Raw genomic sequence first — 21,182 nt, forward strand, 5'->3', positions numbered from 1 at the left:
AGCAAGATTTTTAAAGGTTCTTAAAGTCATATATGAAAGTCAGTGTTTTTCTAGTATACGAGTTTAACAAATCATGTAATGTAATCTTAAACAAATGTTACAATGTTTACAGAAATCTGTAATTACCACCATATTGATTAAGTACAAACTTACCCGTGTGATATTCCTGTTCTTATAGTCATAATTTATTCAACAGGAAATTTAGTTGGTATCTCATTAGTACCTAAATGTGGTATATGCTTTATCTATAAGAAATCTAATCCGATATTCCAGACCATGGTTTATGCAGTTGTACAGTATTTGTTATATAAGAGTATTAATTCTTTGTTTTGATTGAATATTTAAACATGTTTCTAGTTGCTGATTGAAGTATTACAATATGCTTTTTTGTTGTAGTTTCTCTAGCAGTGCATACTTGATTAAATTGATTACTGATTGGAAAAAGAAAAACATAGCTATCTGGTGGCCTGATCTTGAATTATCACGTAAATTTCAAAGTTTATTTCCCTTTTTCTTATTAAGTATTTGCTGTTCCTGTGGGCCCTAGTTGTGCGTGTTTAGTTTTTAGTACGGATCAAAAGAAAGGTAGATAGGTTGCCATCGTAGATTTTGACAGTTCAAGTTTGATATTTCCCTATAAATTACTACTAAATTTCAGAATTAGGTTTTCCTTGGTCCCTTACTATGCTTTATTGCTTATGTTTTTTATTTTGAATTCATTTGAGAAAAACAGTTAATCGAGCATAATACTGTGAGACAAAATAATGAAATGGTGGGGAAAATTCAAACTTTCTCTATATACCTTTTCTCAGTAAAGACAAAATGATGATGGGCACCAAGGTTCCAGACAAGATACATTGTACCTCTAGGATCTCCTTTTCATTTGTGTGACATATATCCATATTTTTAGATATTTAGGTAGGTATGTATTTGAAAAAGGGAGAACACAATTTGATATGACCAATTTGTTTTAAGTTGTAGTTTCATGATACGTTTATTGGGTACATCAGGACCATGCTTTGAAACTAACGAAGATTTAACATTCTCCTCCACACGATAAAGGAAAAGACAAAGAGAAACAATGACTATGACATATTTCAATTTCCTTTTAATCCTCATAATTTGATTGGTTATTTTGTCTTAATTTATTGACTACATTTTCCAAAAGAGAAAAGTATATACCTGGACCTATCAAAGTTTACTTGAAAATAATAATTCCATGTGACAACAGATGGTCAATATTTATCAATTAACATTTTCTTTTTTTTAAATTAAGGAAGGAAAGTATTTGTTGAATACATACCATGTACTGTTATGTTGAATGATAAATTTTAATCTTGTGGTTGTGTGGTATATACCAGTATGCTATATGATTAGAACATATATATGTTAATTTTTCTTAGGGGAAAAAAATGAAATTATGGGACCTTATATCCAAGATGTGTTCGTATCAGTATTAATAATTTGCTTTTTTGTATTATGAGAATGCCTGCCAATGAAACACCTTTTGTTGTTACCAGTTACTATTTGTTTATTGCAGACTTGTGATAGAGGGAGTAGCCATTCCATTTTAAGGCATTATAAACACTCATATTGTTGAATTTTTGTTTAATGTCATGCTACTAACATTTATAACTGACTACATAGACATCTTTCCATTTCTCCTTAGTCGGAATGTGTAACCAGACACAAAGATTGAATTAGAAAAAATAAAATATATATTTTTAATGACCTTTTCTGTTAATTTAATTGCCAAAAATTGAATTTAAGGATACTATAATGGATTTATTTTCAATAAGAAATATAAATTTACTGCTAAATTTCCTGATGATATTTAACAAGAAGTGTTTGGCTCTACCTCAATAATTTTAATTAAGTAAAAGGATTATTATGCTGTAAGATACTCACACAATGGGAATTTGGTTAAATGAAAACAGTTTTAGTGCATTTTGACATCATATCATCTTTGGAAGTCTAGATATTTGAGTATGATATTACAATTGTATACTGAATTATAAATTGCATTTATATCTTGATCAGGTTGATAAATTTGGCCGTAGAAATCTACACACAATTTGTTCTTTCTCCTAAGTATTATTACATGTACTGTGCTTATCATAAATCTTTCTTCACTTAATATGTTTTACTATTTAAATAGTATTATGTGATTTTTTTTCTGAAACCAGTAGATAAGTACCAGCTACATTGTTATACTGTTGTAAAGCTTTTCTAAGTCTGTGTTAATAGTATTAGATATTGATCTGTATCTGTTACTGTGGCAAATCTACTCTAGGCAGAAATGAGGAAAAACTGCTTGGATTTTGTTAATAGTTACCATAGAATATACATAGAAAAGATATTATTTGACATTCCTTGTATTTTGAAATGTTATTAGTGATTCTGTTGTAAGTTGTAGTATATTTGGTGCTACCATTTTATTTCAGTATACATTTAAAATAAAACTGCCATTTTCAAAATAAAGAGCGAATATAAGTGTAATACAATTATATGCTGTGAACAGTGTTAATATCTAAATACAAGATATTCTACAGTTATTTACCTGTTGAAGATTATACAATACCTGGTAGTTCAAGCATACAAATGTACATGTTCAAAATTCAAGGGTTACAAATTTATATGCTTGTCTTCTTTGCACACTTAGACCTGTAAATTGTCACAACCAAATTGATGATTTGTACAAATAGGCCATATGACCCTGATTGTTTGCAAATAACTTGATTAGTTAAAATAAATCCATTGAGTATTATGATTGTGCTGCACCAAAATCACTTTAAAGTCAGTATTTTCTTTGTCAAATTGAGCAGACTAAATGGCTTTTATCACCTAGAAGGGGGTGCGTTATAGAACCTTTGATTTAGTCATATGTTGCAGAGAAAATCAACATTAAACAAGAATGGAACTTCTGGATTTCAGAATCAACAAAACTGAAGGATAGATGCCTTTCATTGTGCTACAATGTATTACATGTAGGTTGTGGCATTGTTAACTCTGGAATCACTGTCCTTATTATCATTTAGCTACAACCCATTATTATTTGAATATATACTTGATAAAGGAAATGTGTCTCTTAGATCTGCTTACTTAATTTTTTCTAGTGCAGCTTTCAGCAAAGGTCTAAAAGGAAAAAGTCATTTTTATCCTGGCTTGTACTGAGTTTAGGTGATTTCCTTTAATTATTGGTTGATAATGCATGTAGAAGAAAATGAATTCATTTTATTATTTTCAATTTATTTTGGTGAAATTTTCCAATCACTAAGACACTTGAATCTAGTCCTTGTGCGTTGATGAGATATGCATGTTTCGTTGATGTCTAATAAACAGGAATGTGGATATGAACTATTACAGTTTTGTGTTATTAATGGTATCACTATTGTATCTACCGAGGTCATCAAATTTTCTTAAAGGACACCTCTATGACAATTGCTTACAGATTCAGATTCAAACTTAAGGATTAGTACCAATTTGGGTCACTAATAAGATGTTGTATGGGCTCTTTAAATGATTAAGTGTCAAAACAGGGATTGGAGGGTCACGGGTTTGTTGAACTAAAAAAGGAAGTCACGAGTCTGTAATTCCTAGTTAGTTAGTCGTAAGTTATAGTAGAAATTAAGACATGGGTCTGTACAGACCTGAAGTATCCAGCTAGTAAATCATGTGTCCGAAGTACTAACTCAGTGATTAAGTAATGAGTCCGCAAGGGCCGGAATAAGTATTTATTAGTAATTATAAATCATAGGTTTGTACATCTAAATTTGTAATTTGTATGTCCAGTTAACCAAAATTGAAAGTCGTAAGTCCTAGCATCAAAATTTAATTAGTAATTCGTGGGTTATAGTAAGCCATGAGTCTGTGTAACTAACAGTTAGCACGACGTAAGTTGTTGATTATAGTAAGTCGTGATTCCGTAATTTCTACGTAATAGGAATTACGGACTCATGACTCCCTATATAGATTCAACAAACCCATGACTTTATAACTAGTAATTACGGACTCATGATTCCCTATCTAAGTTCAACAAACCCATGACTTTATAACTAGTAATTACGGACTCATGACTCTCTATATAGATTCAACAAACCCATGACTTTATAACTAGTAATTACGGACTCACGATTCCCTATCTAAGTTCAACAAACCCATGACTTTATAACTAGAAATTACGGGCTCATGATTCCCTATCTAAGTTAAAAAAACCATGACTTTATAACTAGTAATTATGGGCTCATGACTCCCAATATAGATTAAAAAAACCTATGACTTTATAACAAGTAATTACGGACTCACGATTCCCTATCTAAGTTCAACAAACCCATGTCTTTATAACTAGTAATTACGGACTCACGATTCCCTATCTTAGTTCAACAAACCCATGACTTTATAACAAGTAATTACGGACTCATGACTCTCTATATAGATTCAACAAACCCATGACTTACTAACTAGGCATTACGGACTTATGATTCCCTATCTAAGTTCAACAAACCCATGACTTTATAACTAGAAATTACGGACTCACGATTCCCTATCTAAGTTCAACAAACCCATGACTTTATAACTAGTAATTATGGGCTCATGACTCCCTGTATAGATTCAACAAACCCATGACTTTATAACTAGTAATTACGGACTCACGATTCCCTATCTAAGTTCAACAAACCCATGACTTTATAACTATTAATTATGGGCTCAGGACTCCCTGTATAGATTCAACAAACCCATGACTTTATAACTATTAATTATGGGCTCATGACTCCCTATATAGATTCAACAAACCCATGACTTTATAACTATTAATTATGGGCTCATGACTCCCTGTATAGATTCAACAAACCCATGACTTTATAACTAGTAATTACGGACTCACGATTCCCTATCCAAGTTCAACAAACCCATGACTTTATAACTAGTAATTATGGGCTCATGACTCCCTATATAGATTCAACAAACCCATGAATTACTAACTAGGCATTACGGACTTATGATTCCTTATCTAAGTTCAACAAACCCATGACTTTATAACTATTAATTATGGGCTCATGACTCCCTATATAGCCAACTGCTGAAAAGGCTATAGCCTTGGTTTTTTGGGGTGCTGAACTTGTTCTGATAGTAGTTCATCTGCAAAAGGGACAAACAATTAATGATAGATGTCATGCATCACATCTTAGGGGGCTAAGAGAAAATATTGATAAAAAAAACCCAGTAAAGGTGTGTTGTTCCACCAGGACAATGCCCCTTTTCTTAAGTCTGTCATTGCTATGGCTGGCATTAACAATTGTAGCTTTGAATTGATTGAGTGTCCGCTTTATTCTCCTGATTTCGCTCCATCAGGTTCGTATATTTCCAAAATTGAGAAAAAAAACACATTTCTGGTATCTACTTTCGGTCAGACGATATTGTCATACATGCAGTGGTAGACTTTCTGAACGGTCAAGAAAAGGACTTCTTCAAAAGTGGCATTGAGGCCCTTGAATATCGCTGGCAAAAGTTTTTAGTGCATTAATGGTGTCATTCTTGATTATAAGTCATTGTGAGCATATCGAAGCCGAAAGTTTTTACTGTACCTGTGTGATGTACATATTGTTCAGGCCGAAAGTTTTTGCTGTACCTGAGTGATGTACATATTGTTCGGGATATTTCTGTAGTATAGAATTAATTTCAGTGCATTACTACTTTAATGTGTGTTTTTTTTCAAACTGGAGACCTTTTTGTCAAATTTAAAAAAAAATTCTATATTTCCCTTTAAACTATCTTCATATCAACATAACAATAACAAAATAAGTTTTTACGAAATATGTGGTACAAAAACATCTCATTGGTGCCATGGATCAACATATGATCAGTTCAAAGAACATGTGAGCCATATGGGTCTCTTTTATTAAAAAAAAAGGAACATCCATGCGTATATTTTGCATGGTAATTCAAAGTACTAAAACGTGCATAGTTTAAAAGAAATCCAACTGTGCGTGGTTTCTGTCGGAAATCTGACGAGTTTTCAACCCGCGCTGAAATATGCCGCTGTCACAGATAAAACAAAATCAATGAATTATTATGACTTCACTCATTATGTCAGATATTTGCTAATGTTATAGAGTAATATACAAAAAAATTAAGTTAATTTATTATTAAGATCAGAGACGTATATATATATATATATGTAAGTCTCTGTTAAGATACAATTCATTTCTTGCGTCCGGTATCAGCACTGTGTCAGGCCAGGTTTAGGCACAGCGTACAAGATTTCACTACGACCATAGAGCTCTTCACGGTCAGGAGGAAATTTTGTGCAATATACACATAACTTCCGGCAAAATGAATACTCAGTTTGGAAAATCGTACTTCGGAAAAAATAAGAAGAAGGACAATTTTAGAGGACATTCAGGCAAAGTAAAAAAGAAACATTTATACAACTCTAAAGAGAAGACGTGGAAGACAATAGATAAAGAAATATCATCTCTTCAGGAAAAATATAGCCAGGTAAACAAGGGACGAATTTCATCCACCACGTGTTTTTATTTACATGTAGGTAGTGTCAACCACGTGCGCTGATCAGGAGTATTACTAGGCATCTTTATCTTGACCCAGGAATTCCAAGCTCTAGATATATGAAGTGGGGAAAAAAATCAAACATTACGATAAAAAATCGCGAATGTCCCTTTCAAATGGACTGTTTGATAATTTTGGCAGTAAACAAATGGCTTTAAACTGGTTCCCTAAATATCGGGAGATATTCTAAAGCCCATAAAGTTGTACAAGCAAATAGTAAAATAATATAAAATTAAGTAGTTGTTACGAAGACAATAGACAAGTGTTTGTTGTAACCAGTCCATGTGCAATCAGATGGCTTAAGATGTACAGTTACATGCAATCAAGTATAACAACAAAACAGAGTTAGAAATTGATGGTAATATATACATGGTCAGGATTAGGATGTATAAAAAGCATAACATCAGATGTATCTCTTTATAACCACAGCGAGGCTCTCACACCCCATTTTGGGACTGGGACCCGGGGCCCTTAGAATTTGGAAAAATAGTGACGTTTTCCTTAGAATTGGGAAAACTTTGGGTCTAAATTGGGAAAAAAAGATACCATTTTGCATTGGGATATTCGGCCCCAAATCTGGCAGATCAAGAGGCCTGTGACAGGTACATGCACAATAGTATTCATAGATGTATGCACAAATGTACAGTTTTTTTCAGTAGATATAAAAGAAATAAAATGCTTATAAATCTTCTTTATCCCTTTATCATCCCTTTAATCATGTACCCATTTAACACATATATATTGGGAATACATTAAAAATAAGTTTTATACTATTTACATGTTAAGAAGTTATTCAGAATCACCTGAGTATTGCTCTTTTTGAGTAAATTTGGAATGTTAGAATCTCACATTCTAAAATTTGTCTTATTGTATCAGATGTCATTATTTGTTTTAATGCCTCTGCTAAGATTAAACCCTGGGACCTCCGTCATATTAGTCTGATGTTTAACTGATCAAGCTAGAGAGAAGTTCTCTAAATACTAGCCAATTTGTATATTGTGTCTAGTATTTTACCAGAGTTATGATGTAATCAGAGTTATGATCTTATTTTCTGCACTGCTATTTGATAATACAATATATCAATTACTGCAAATATTTTATGTGTAAAGTAATATAATCATTCATATCCCAAACTATATATAAATAGAGTTATATTTGATTTTAGCTCACTTGTCTGAAATAGAAATTGTGATTAAACTTTTAAAATCTTCTTCAGATTGAGAAATGTCACAGTTTTTATATTTTATTTTAAGTATAATATAGGGGTGTATATTTAAAACTGGTAAAATCAGACCCTGGGGTCCATAAATGTATATAAATCCTAGGTCAAAATTCAACATAAATTCTTTCTGCCACTTAGTTAAATTGTGTTTTGTATTTCAGTGAGAGTGGTATGTGCTTAGAGTACTTATAACACATACTACAATTATTTTCATATTACAAACTGCTCATTCTTATCATACTTTAGAACAATAATGATCTGTATTTAGCTACATTTTTATTTACCTACAAACTAATTAACCTGCATGAAATTAAAAGTATTCCAAGGACATATCTTTTGATTGTCAATTTTTTTCATAAATTAATTAACCTCTTCCACACTTACTGACATGATGGAGTAAGTACAATTATATTATTCATACTTTTTCTGTTAAATGGTGGAATGTATATAAGAACTGGTATCTTTTTAAGTTTTAAATTTGATACCAAACTTCGAAGTGGTGAACTACAAATTTGCTGTTATACGTTACAGCTTGCTTCAAAATATTTCATTCAATTAACAGTTTGGATTTCTCACAAAACCTGAAAAGGATGTATTAAGTATTACCCATGTAGCCGCTGTACAACTTTCTTTTGACGTTTTGTATGTTTGCAGTTTGACTCCACATCTGTAGAGAAATTCACTGACTTCCCACTTTCCAAACGGACACTGCAGGGTAAGTGATAAACCATGGTGATGAAAAATATATATTCCTAAAAGGCATACCAGTTATTTCATTCACTATGATCCCTTCAAATAACCGAAGAAAAAAAAGCAGTAGTTAATCCTTAGATGGACCATATACTTGGCCTAAAATTGTTAATGTTTTGTCTAAGGCATATCCAGGTTACACAATACTGATCATGGAAATAAACAGTAGTATTGGTACATTTTTAATATGACTTCCATTCTGTTATCAGAGATAAGGATTAGGTGTCCGAGGAAGTAATATTTGAGTCCTGGACTCATGCTTTTCTGTGGGACTTAATTATATTTTGAGAACCTGCTATGTCTTAATATTGGGACTTATCAAAAATTTTAAATTTGTGCTCTGGACTCACCTGGAAAAATCACTAGACTCCGTTATATCAGTATTTTGTTTCCTTAATTGATACATTGTTTTTACTTTGATGTTATAAAGAGGAGTTTTAAGAAAGTTTAGTATGAATAATACCTCACTTTATCCATGCTTCCTTGTGTTTTCATAAGCTATATGACATTGTGTGACATCATGAATCTCTTTGGACAGATGATATCAGGGATTTCTGATTTTCTTCTCACTTCAGGTCTTGAATTTGCAAAATATGAAAGTCCAACAGAAATTCAGAAGGAATCGATTGGTTTAGCTTTACAAGGAAATGATATACTTGGTGCTGCTAAAACAGGATCAGGGAAAACTTTAGCTTTTCTTATTCCAGTGAGTATGTAGCATGACTGATGTATAATTGTAAAAAACTAGCTTCAAATATTATTTATCATAAACAATGCCATTGGAATGAAATTGATAATTATATATTTATATCTGAACTGACGTTTTTCTGTGGGAGAGAAAATGGTACCTCAATCTTGAGCTGACATTCTGTAAAAGCATTAGCTATCAGTCTTGACAGATTTAAATAGATTGTGAACACAAACATTTAACACATGATTATATAGTCTATTCTGGACATTTATCAAAAACGAATATACTTTGAAAGGTGGAAATCAATTTGATGTCTTATCAGTTTACTTTATATTGTTCAAGAATGTGATTAAGAACATTTCATTTCGTTTTGCTTTTCTTCAGATCCTGGAATGTTTACACAGACAAAAATGGAGTCCAGTGGATGGTCTTGGAGCATTGATTATCTCCCCTACCAGGGAACTTGCCTATCAAACTTTTGTAGTTCTACGCAAAATAGGAAAATATCATGATTTCTCTGCAGGTTTAGTGATTGGTGGGAAGGTAAGAAAACACAGCCTGTATTAGATATTGATAATCATATTCTATACCATTACTTGTCATATGTGGCAGTACAAATAATTACCTATCAAGCTTGTGTTATTATGCTTCCATTCTTGTACTTGTAGAGAAATCAAAATTTGAATACTTTTTTATGTGGTTTTAGCTGCTGCAGGATGAAATTGGACGTATGAACAGGACAAATATTGTGATCTGTACCCCTGGCAGGTTACTACAGCATATGGATGAGACAGCTAACTTTACAGCTGATGCTCTACAAGTACTAGGTAACTTTATATATATAAATTATCAGACTACATGACCAGTTTTTTGATGTTGAAATAATGAAATTGATTTGATGAATAACTTCATACATTGTATAATTAGAGGTTGAAATGCACTATAAGATATTTTCATGTACAATATATAATAATTTGACTCCAAAATTCTTTACAACCATTTTTGAAAAAGGAAATGAAAGAATGCCTTCTTTTTTATTCAGAGTTGTGTAGACATAACACTTTGTTTGAGGAAATTAACATTCATGCAATGGTTGTGACCTGTAAACTACCATATCACAGTGTTAGAGAAAAAATTCTTTGAAAATTCTAACAGTGTGTCTTACTGATGAACATCTTATGTATTGATGATATGGTGTAGAGTGCCTTCAGATGGAGGCAATAATATATCTTGACATGTTTGGTCGTTTTTGATAATCAAAGTCAGTTCTGTTCTGTTTGATTTCTCACAGTTCTTGATGAGGCAGACAGAATTCTTGATTTGGGGTTCGCTCAGGCGATGAATGCTATCATAGAAAACCTTCCAGTATCACGACAGACTCTCCTTTTTTCTGCAACACAAACAAGGTAAGTTTCTACTTAAGAATTGCTGTTCAAATTTTATCATAATGTAGGGAAGCATGTTCGCTTGACAGTTCACTAGCAGGATCTCTGAAAATTTTGCCAATGAAAGAGGTGCAACAATGTATTTTAATATTTGTGAAGTTTTGTAAGCATTTTCTCTCTTAGTTTTACTGTGTACATTTTCCTTGGTAATATCTTGTTGTGTGCATTGCCAAATTTATGTAGGAGAATGCATTCATTGTAAATTACAGTAAGGCATTAAAATACCCCATACATGTACACCATATTGAAATACAGATACATGTACTGCAAGAGGTGATTGTAGAGGATGGGTTATCTCCTCTTCCTGTATCACATAATTATATACTCCATAAGTGATACCATAATGTGTGTCATGTCATTTATATTTCAACTCAACTTTTAAAATGAACTTTGTAATATTTCACTAGTTTCCATGAGGAAAGATTTTTTTGTCAGTGTGATTTGTAGGATTTGTGATGGAGTTTTAAATATATGTATGTTCCTGAAGTTTGTATTGGTCAATTTCTGATCTTTAATACACAATAATGTGTATTCTCATACATTGAGTTTTAGGACTGAAATATATATTACCTATACATCTCTTTGTATATGACTCATCAATATATTGGACTCGCCAGAAAAAACTGCTTTTAATTTGTCAGGATTTACAGGTCTGTCTCTTGTTTGACATTATCATGCTCCAAAAACCATCAAAGAAACTTAGGAACAACTGGGTTTTTTTATATCAGGACCTCATTTTAAAAGTTAGTCAAAATATGTCTTATTTATTTTTTTGTCCAGTTAACAATGTACTGTTTTCATTTCTGCATATTACATCATTACATGAATGATAGCACAACTTTTTCGATCTTTTTATAATTGTAACTTTCATATCTATTAATATATTTGTTCATTGTAGGTCAGTGAAGGACCTGGCAAGACTTAGTTTACAGAACCCTTTGTATGTTTCTGTACATGAAAATGCTCAACACAGCACCCCCACACAGCTTGAACAGGTAAATGTCATATGCATTGCTATGTCCCTGCAGTTGAAAAAGGATTTGGTTTCCGCCTCAATAAAGTTAAACTATTTTGCATGTATGTTGAAATATTAAAAAATATTGGTCACTCATAACTTCAGAATGCCTTAATAGAGTTAAATGATATTTTGCATGTATGTTGAAATTTTTAAAATCTTAGCTAAGTTTGATTTTTGCTAGTTTCTGAAATTTGTTTAAGTTATGGCCCTTTCTTTACCAAGAAACTAAGAAAAATTAGGTTTCTGCACCATAACTTTAGAATGCCTTAATGAAATTAAATAATATTTTGCATGTATGTTAAAAAATATTAGAAATATTGGTCACTAATAAAAATCTCAGTCAAGATTTAATTTGCACTAATTTCAAGATTATTTGCTACAAGTTCAAGCAATTTATAGCTTTTGCTCCTTATCTCAGTCAGACATTTGTATTGAAATTCGGTATGAACATGTACTATGTAAAAACCCAACATGCTCTTAGTTGGGTTGGGTTAGATGATATCTAAAAGAGTTATGCCCCTTGGACTTAGAACATTGCAAACAGTTCACATTTTCATTTAGTCCCCTCAGGGGCATTAATGTTGTGTGGACATATCAAGTTTTATTATATGTAATAAGAAATGTATTTATTCAAACATTTGTTTATAAATGTATCATTTGTTATCTTTGGTTCTTGGCAGACAAAGTTATTAGAGCCACTGATTTAAATATTACTATCCTCAGTGTTTGTGATTTTTCATCATGTGATTGAGTCTGAAGATAATTGTGAAAATATGCAATAAACAAGTAAACAGAACTCTCATGTTAATTATTGGATAATGAGATGTATGTGTTCATTGATAGATGGTTATTATCCATTTAAATGTGCTGTTAATCCAACATATTGATGGAGTATATCAGAGACTTACTGTATCCGGTCTCTGAATATTCCATTGAAATCTCTGAAATGAATTATAAAAACTACAGAGTTTAGTTTTGTATATTATCTTATTAATTGGAAGTGTCTGGGTTAGACATAAACATAAGACAGGTGTGTTTTTTATATTTCAGAGTTATATTGTGTGTGAGTTACATGACAAACTCAACCTGCTGTGGTCATTCATCAAAAACCATTTGAAATCAAAAACCCTAGTCTTCATGTCGAGTTGTAAACAGGTATGTGTTTGAGAGTAAATAGTCATGTACCATATTTTCTGGATTATAAACCACAACTGATTGTAAGGCAAAATGTTCAGTGTAATTTAAATGGAATTAGTTTAAAGAGTTTATTTCCATTGTGTTTATTGTATGGTATATCGAGTATAAAAAAAGTTGTAACTAGGAGGAAACATTTCTTTTCTCAAATTTATTAACTACAATGAGTACTCGTGTATTTGAATATTAAAAAATGAACAATCAACTCCTTTTTGTTTTTAGGTTCGATACATTCACAACAGTATCTGCCATCTCAGACCGGGTGTTTCTGTCCTTGCACTTCATGGTGCTATGAACCAACTAAAGAGGGTTGCTGTTTATAATGAATTCTGTCGCAAACAAAATGCTATACTCCTTGCAACTGACATAGCAGCCCGAGGACTAGGTACAACTTTGTAGGAATTTCACAATAAGAAATATCTTTTGCTTTTAATTACTGCAAGGAATATTTGAAGAACTTTAAAATATGGCAAAACTTTACATGTTAAATACTGAAAATAACAACATTAGAAACTTGCTACAGTAAATTTAAGTTGGTGTGTGATACAGAGACCTATTGCAAGATAACTTTTTGTCCTATTTCACTAGTTTTATATACAGCTGGAAAAAGGACATGCTGTTCATACTAAAATAATAGAAAGATTGTTTACATATCAAATCCAGATTTCCCTGCTGTCAAGTGGGTGTTACAGTTGGATTGTCCTGAGGATGCTAACACCTACATACACAGAGTTGGAAGGACAGCTAGGTAAGGGAGACAACTTGTTTACAATCACATAGAAAGCCATTGTAATGAAAAGTTCAAACTCTCGATGGGAATGGAATTTGGTTTGTATTTTTATAAAGCAAAGGCAAGAGAGATTGCTCATATGAAAAGGTATTTCAAGCTTTTCTTATAAGGTGTTTGAATGACTAGTTTTGAAACAAACAGAATACATGTATTAGAATAATGATTTATATTGAATGACCCTTGACTTGTAGATATGACACAGATGGGGAGTCTCTTCTTGTCCTGATGCCCTCGGAGGAGGAAGCAATGGTCCAGCTACTCAAAGAAAAGAAGATTCCAATTGAAAAAATAAAGTAAATACTGGAATTTGATGAAATAGCATTCAAGTTTGGAATCACAGTAACATTCACATCTCCGAAAGTATTCGCTTCGAAATCAGGGTTTCCTACAGAGATCTGAATATTAGAAGAACAAAGTCTCAGGATTTATTCTTTTATTCACACAAATCAGAATAGAAATTACAGATGAATATATAACTGTAAGAAAAGTATATCCTGTATTTAAAAAGTAGAAAATGAAGATTTGAGAAAAAATCTAAGGAAAAGGTAATAATTATTGCATTTTGTGTCACAGGGTTAACCCAAAGAAATTATGGAGTATACAACCGAAGCTTGAAAGTATGTGTGCTGCTGATCCACACGTCAAGGAGTCAGCACAGAAGGTAGGTATATAGGATTCAGATCCAACAAAGGATGAAGGAGTCAGCACAGAAGGTAGATGTATAGGATCTAAGTCCTACAAATTTTGAAGGAGTTAGTACAGCATGTAGGTATATATGATCCAAGTCCTATAAAGGTTCAATGATTAAGTAAAGAAGGTAGGAAAAAATGATCCAAGTTAGTCATTTTTACAGCAATGATTATTTTCAGGATATTTGATTGTACAAATGTAAATCTTAATATTGAAAGCAAATGTAAATGAAGTTGTTCCGTAATAGATGATGGTATAGTTATATAGAGCTGGCACTGGACTACATAATCATGAAGTGAACAGCAGATATTACTGATATTGTATGCAATGTCTAGTCTTTGATTCATTAACTTTTTAAATTTAATGTTAATTGTTAACTTTAAAGTTTACAAAATATATTATGCTTAATTTCTTTATTCACAATTTGCAGGCATTTCTGAGCTATCTCCGATCTGTCTTCATGATGAGCAACAAAAAAGTTTTCAACATCCATGCTCTTGATACAGAAAAATATTCTGGGTATGTAAAAGCTGGTTTCTCATTTTCCTTTTAGATATTTATCATATGTCTGCTGAAGGTCTAATGAAACCTTACAATGGTGTTGCATTTTGTATTTTTCAAATTAAGGGAGATAACTGTGGTATGATTAAGAGTAATTTTAACATAGTATGTTTGAAGTATATAATTTGTTAAAGTGAATGTATGATGACATGTGTAACTATCATGTGTTTTAAATCCAAATAGTTGACAGATCATTTTAGAGATTTTCATATGGCCATTTTGATTGCACACCTCTTATCAGTCTTAGAGTCCTGGTATCAGTCAGATCGAGGGCTGATATCAGGACTCCAGGAAGATGACAGCAATAAGTGGTAGCAGCAAGATATTAAAATTTGAAAAGGGTGCTATCACCCAGGCTGATATCAACTTGTGGAAGTATCAGACTTGTCATATATACAAAAACATTATTATCAGTAATAAACATATGATAAAGATAAATATCTACTGTCTCTAATAGGTGCTTAGGTCTGGCCTTTCCCCCAAGGATCAGATTTCTTCAAAGAGAAGAAAAACGGTTAGCAGAGAGAACAGCTACTCAAACTTCACAGATCAAATCCAAGGACAACCCTGGAAAGTCTGAAAATGAACAGGACTCTTATGTTGGATCTGAAAGTGATTCTGACTTGTCTGTAAATAGTGAAGAAATTGGTGTCAGCAGTGGTAGTGAGGAGGACTCCAGTGAAAGTGAAAGTGAAAATGAAAGTAAAATGTCTAAAAATACATTGGAAAAGAAAAAAAGTAATAAAAGTGTTTACCTGGAGAAAGATTCAGACAATGTGAGTTTTGATGTGGAAGAGGAAGATGATTTCCTCACAGTGAAGAAAAGACATTTACCGTCTGAAGTTAAGGATGACAAGAAAAAAGACAAGGTACCTCATTGCATGTATTGATGAAGCAGTTTGTTTATACTGACAAATTGGTTCGTCTACTTTTAATTGTACCAGGTATTGGTAGTTCAGTAAGCTTTATCTATGTGTTGCATTTAATTCATAAACAATTAACTGTTCCTAGTATAGGTCTGTACATACCTTGAAATAAAGCAACCCAATGCTGTAAAATTTCTGGAAGCATTTAATGCATGCTTCTTACATTCCTCATATTTTGGTAAGATATTGTATTACTCTCAGAGTGATTTATTTTGCAAGAAGATACTTACTAGGTCTAACATTCTGTTTTTGAGATGGAGTTACTGATGATTGTGATGCTTGTTAGTTGGCATTGTGGATTAATTTTTGTCAGCATTGTTTTCATTTGAAAATGTAACATTAAACATGGCAGATAGCTATTTCCTTGGCCTTATCTTACACTACAGATCATTATTTTTGGCAGGGGATTGATTTTCAATGATTTCCTAGGTAAACTAAATCCACAAGTTAATAAGTTCATGAACATTCTATAGAATAGTTGCAGTAACACTGCATACCTGGTTTAAATGTGTGTAATGGTATATTGAATTTGACTGTTATCTATAACTATATATGATAATGTTATCCTCAGTCTGAGCAGAGCCTAGAGATACCACAACGTCAGGGAAAGAAGGCACCAACCAAGTATGCCATGGCAAAAATGATACAGAAGAAGAATATCATTGTTAACAAGAAAGTCTCATTTAATGATGAGGGAGAGGTAAGGATAAAAATGATAACAGAAGACAGCATTTTATTTTTTGTATTTTTTCATTTAATGCCTTTTAATTAATACTTTAATTGAGAAATTGATAACATGCCTATAATGGTCTATGTGGTAGTATGTGCATTGTACACCACATATTCAGATGTTTCACTACTGGTATACGGTACCTTATAATTTTAATTGCTGTTGTTTTGGATAACAAAGTGTGGCTGAAAGTGGATATTAGGTTTTATACATGTTATGCTTGCCTTGTTACAAACTGACATCTAGAATATCCTGTATAAATATGAAGTGAGATTTTTATACCCTTCCTTAATGAAGTTCTTTAGGGGCATGTAGCATCTGCTTTGTCAGACATTGATAATATTTGAGGATGAATAATTAAATTGAATAGCTACTTTAGTATACTGTATGTTCATTGGAGGTTCTACTTTGATAAACATTAAATTACTTTTGATTATTTGATATTTCTGATCAGTTACATTATTTGATCAGATTACAAGTTGTAGCATTAAATCTATTTATCATATTCAGTCTGGATATTTAGCAAAACTGATTGTATTTTGATTTATTGCTAACAAAAATAGAACTATTTAATGTGCTGTATCAGTGACACAGAGGAAAGCTGACTTTTGTAAGTATGATCATGATGTTGTGTTTTCTATTAACCTAGCCTTGATCCTAATTGGTGTGACCTCTGACCTTTGTGTTGTAGGTTGTGGTGGATGTGATGAAGCAGTCCAAGGTTGACGAGGAGCCAGACGAATACGAGGGAGGAATCAACATAAGTGCTGCCAAAACACGCATGGAGAAGGAGGACAAATTTGACAAAAAGCTGGACAGGGAGCGTGTACTTCAGAAACATAGGGTAAAACTAAGGGAACCTTACAGATATAACTATCAAATCAGTAAAGGACAGGGAAGGTGTACTTCAGAAACATAGGGTAAAACTAAGAGAACCTTACAGATATAACTATCAAATCAGTAAAGGACAGGGAAGGTGTACTTCAGAAACATAGGGTAAAACTAAGGGAACCTTACAGATATAACTATCAAATCAGTAAAGGACAGGGAAGGTGTACTTCAGAAACATAGGGTAAAACTAAGAGGACCTTATAGATATCGCTATCAAATCAGTATAGGATAGGGAGCATGTTCCTCAAATATACAGAGTAAAAATATTAGGGACTATTAGACAAAGTAAACTAGAAAAGGACAGGGAATATAAGCGTTATGGTGCAAGCTGTATCTCATAAACAGAGGATAAAAATAAGGGGATCTTACAGATGTAACTATTTAACTTGAAAAGGACAGGGATTGTGTACATAGCCTACAATGGAGGCAGTTCTTGAGAAATACGCCGCAAAAAACAAATTGATAAACCTAAGTAGAAAAGTACAGAGATTACATTCTTTAGATACGAAGGGTATGGTAAAATCTCACTTTAACAGATGTAGCTAAGCAGACATTGATCATGTCATTCACAGGAGTATGATATAGGCTGATGAGTATTATAATGGACATAATGTAGCATGTTATGTTAGACTTTTGAGCAGTGAGCTCTCCTTTTGTACTGTGTTATTACCATTACAAAAATTCTTATTAAAAATGAGACCAGTTCAGAAAACATGTTCCCTTTATAATTTTGCATTTAATGTATTAAGTCAAGTTCTGTATTTTCTTTCAAATCTCTCTGCCTGGTGGTATCACTGAATAGAAACACCACTATGTAGTAAATATATATTTGTGGTTTTTATTAAAATGTGTTCTCCAGTGCAGAAACATTGGGCATTGAGGAGGCTTAGTTTACAGATAATTTATACGTAGATTATGGATGAGAAGGAATAGGATATTAGCCTATTATGAGTTACAATGTTATAGGAATACAAGTAGCTAATAACAAACTTGAGAAGAAAATAATATGAATCAAGGGAGACAAATCTTACATATGCAGCAGAATTTGTTTTTATAGTGTTATGTATCCTTCCTTCCAGGAGAAGCGACTGAAGCTCAAAGAAGAGATGAGAGCAAAGAAAAACAAAGGAAAATATCAGGTGAGCTATTGTTTCCGAGAGCTGATGTACAGGACTGAAATATGTTATAATTCATTATACATGAAGCTGATCTGATTTCAGATATTTTATGGGTTCTGTAAGCTGTGGGCTTGTCTTTTGTGAAATGGTCAGTAGATGTTATTTGTTTCCTTTCACCTTGTTTGCTTAACGATAGATCTCACGGGTGTTCAGTTGGTTGTTTAGAGTACACAAAAGTGCTCTCCTAGAGTAAGACTTCTGAAAAATCTTTCTTGACCCAACAAACATTCACTTTCTCTGACAAGAAATTATCTGATATTTGGTGTTAAACAAGGGGAATTCTACATTTCGTGACTTTCAATTCATATCTTGTGTAATTGATCAAGTTTAAGTTGTCATTAAACAAATTATATGCATTAATCATTTGTAGGTATGTATTTTACATTAATTTGTGATGCTACATGTATTTGAGGAATTACATTGTGATTGATTCAGTAGGGGAGATAATCAACGCATTCTCTGGTATAAGTAATATCACAAAATAAGAAAAAAAAACAATATATATCCACAAAAAATAGCAAACAAACTAACAAACAAATTGTTTTATTCTTGAAAGATAACATATTTATAACTTATCTATGGATGTATTGACAGGACGATGAGGAGGAAGGTGAGGCTGTTCTGGGAGGAGAGGAAGACGGATCTAATCCCTTAGATTTCCTGCCTGATCCTGACAAAGTGTATGGCTCTGCTGATGACAGTGGGGAGGAGGACTCTGATTCTGAGTATGTATCTGAAACATTATACACTGTACAACCTTTGTATTTTTGCAATGTATCTGACAATGTGTTTTTTCATGTGTGTGTGACTGTTATGTATCATTGTGACTGCTTTATATGTGAGAGTGACATTGTTATGTGATTGTTTTGTAGCAATGCAAACACCTACAAAATGTTATCATTGCCATGAGTTGTGTGTTTTCATAGCCATCGTGCTTTGTCAGCTGTGTGTCCTCAGCTCTGCCATCCGACATGCATAACATTTTGACATTTCAAACTTGTTATCAAGTTCCACCAGTGAGATTGAACTTGCATGAAATGATTCTGAGATGGTCCTGACCAAGTGTTGTTATTTTTCGAGTATGTCTGATATCCAAGATGGCCGCCATGGCTGCCATGTTGAAAAAACAGATTTTAAACTTCTTCAGTTTCACTGGTGCCATTGAGATAAATATTGGTGGGAATGTTAAGGAAAGGTAGCCAACAAAGTATTTTTTATTTTTCAACCATTTTGTAACATGATTGCACAATCATGGTTTTCCTGTGCAACACCTATTTCAAACTTCTTCTCAAGTTTCACCAGTTGGATTGAGATCCAACTTTACTGTCAAAAAATAGGTAACACTTGTAACAGTTACCTTGTCCTCACCAAAACTTCCATCTGCATCATGGAAAACAGATTCTTAGCAAGATTTCATTCAAAGTAGAAAAAATAACCGTTATGGTCCATGAGCCTCTTGTTCTAATTGATTTAGGTAAAAGTTAGCTAACTGATCGTTATTTTTTCTGATCGAAGAGTTTAACTATCAGACAGAAAGTTTTCCCTCAACTTTAATAACATCAGAGTATATTCATATTTCAGGCAATTTGCCTGTCATTGACAGATAGCAAGTTTTATTTCATATCTGTATTTCATTGGAATGACAAAATTGATGCAAACTGTGTATTTGGTTATTGAGCTCTAGGTCTCATTATTCTAAATGATGATAAACCTTCAACATTCTGATCTTAACATTCACATAATTAACTTATTCTTTAATACATATTGTATATAAAATAATCTTTGCAGGCCAGCCATTAAAAAACAGAGGCTGACTAATACAGAAGATAGTGACAGTGATGACTATTCTGGAGATGAAGATGTGGCAAGTGGAGATGATGATGATGATGATGAGGATGATGATGAGGATGAGGATGATACAATGCAGTCAGCGTACACGTTAGAAGATGATGAAGCTCTGGCATTAAAATTACTTGGAAATTAAAATTGTTAATTTTAAAAACTGAAAGAATAAATATTTATGGCAGCAGAATATATTTTGTTGGTAAGAAATTATTTATTCTATAATCGTCCAGGTTATAGTTATATAAAGATATCAAATTTCATACATATTTGTCTGTCTGTGTGTCTGTCTGTGTCTGTGTGTCTGTCATTGTAACTTCTTCAGCACCACGGACTTGATTTCACTCAAATTTGACAAGTACCTATACATTGTACATATATGTATTTGAGTTATCGCCCTTTAACATGAATTTTCTGCTCATGTCAATGCAACCGTATGTCCAACTTCTCCTGCATTGTATGCTGGGTTTTATTGCGACTTGATAGAGCGCAGTTAAAGTGGGTTTTTAATGACATGAGCCGGAAGGAGGCAAATTATGACAAATTCTGCTGTAGTTATGGCTGAAATGTAGATTATTACTGTTTGGTGGATTGATATATTGATAGAAATAAATATCCTTTATTTTTTAATAGAATCTTTCACCCACTCGAGATTTTGAAGAAGGATCTCCCCGATAGAGGAGATTA

The 21,182-nt window shown here is 32.6% G+C and overlaps 1 protein-coding gene across 1 annotated transcript; it reads left to right on the forward strand.

Moving 5' to 3' along the window:
- Nucleotides 1-6,333: 6,333 nt before the first annotated feature.
- On the forward strand, nt 6,334-20,675 carry LOC132552664 (probable ATP-dependent RNA helicase DDX10). Its single transcript, XM_060216853.1, has 19 exons — nt 6,334-6,498; nt 8,444-8,504; nt 9,115-9,245; nt 9,615-9,773; nt 9,937-10,057; nt 10,522-10,636; nt 11,574-11,670; nt 12,744-12,848; nt 13,110-13,272; nt 13,551-13,635; nt 13,869-13,970; nt 14,251-14,338; nt 14,798-14,886; nt 15,386-15,797; nt 16,426-16,554; nt 17,276-17,428; nt 18,555-18,614; nt 19,248-19,378; nt 20,442-20,675. Exons 1-19 carry the CDS (start codon nt 6,334-6,336, stop codon nt 20,635-20,637), a joined length of 2,562 nt encoding a protein of 853 aa, XP_060072836.1. The 3' UTR covers nt 20,638-20,675.
- Nucleotides 20,676-21,182: the final 507 nt, after the last annotated feature.

The sequence above is a fragment of the Ylistrum balloti genome, unplaced genomic scaffold (genome assembly GCF_031769215.1).
Source record: "Ylistrum balloti isolate Yb309-2 unplaced genomic scaffold, AGI_CSIRO_Ybal_v1 Utg370266, whole genome shotgun sequence".
NCBI classification, from domain to species: Eukaryota; Metazoa; Mollusca; class Bivalvia; order Pectinida; family Pectinidae; genus Ylistrum; species Ylistrum balloti.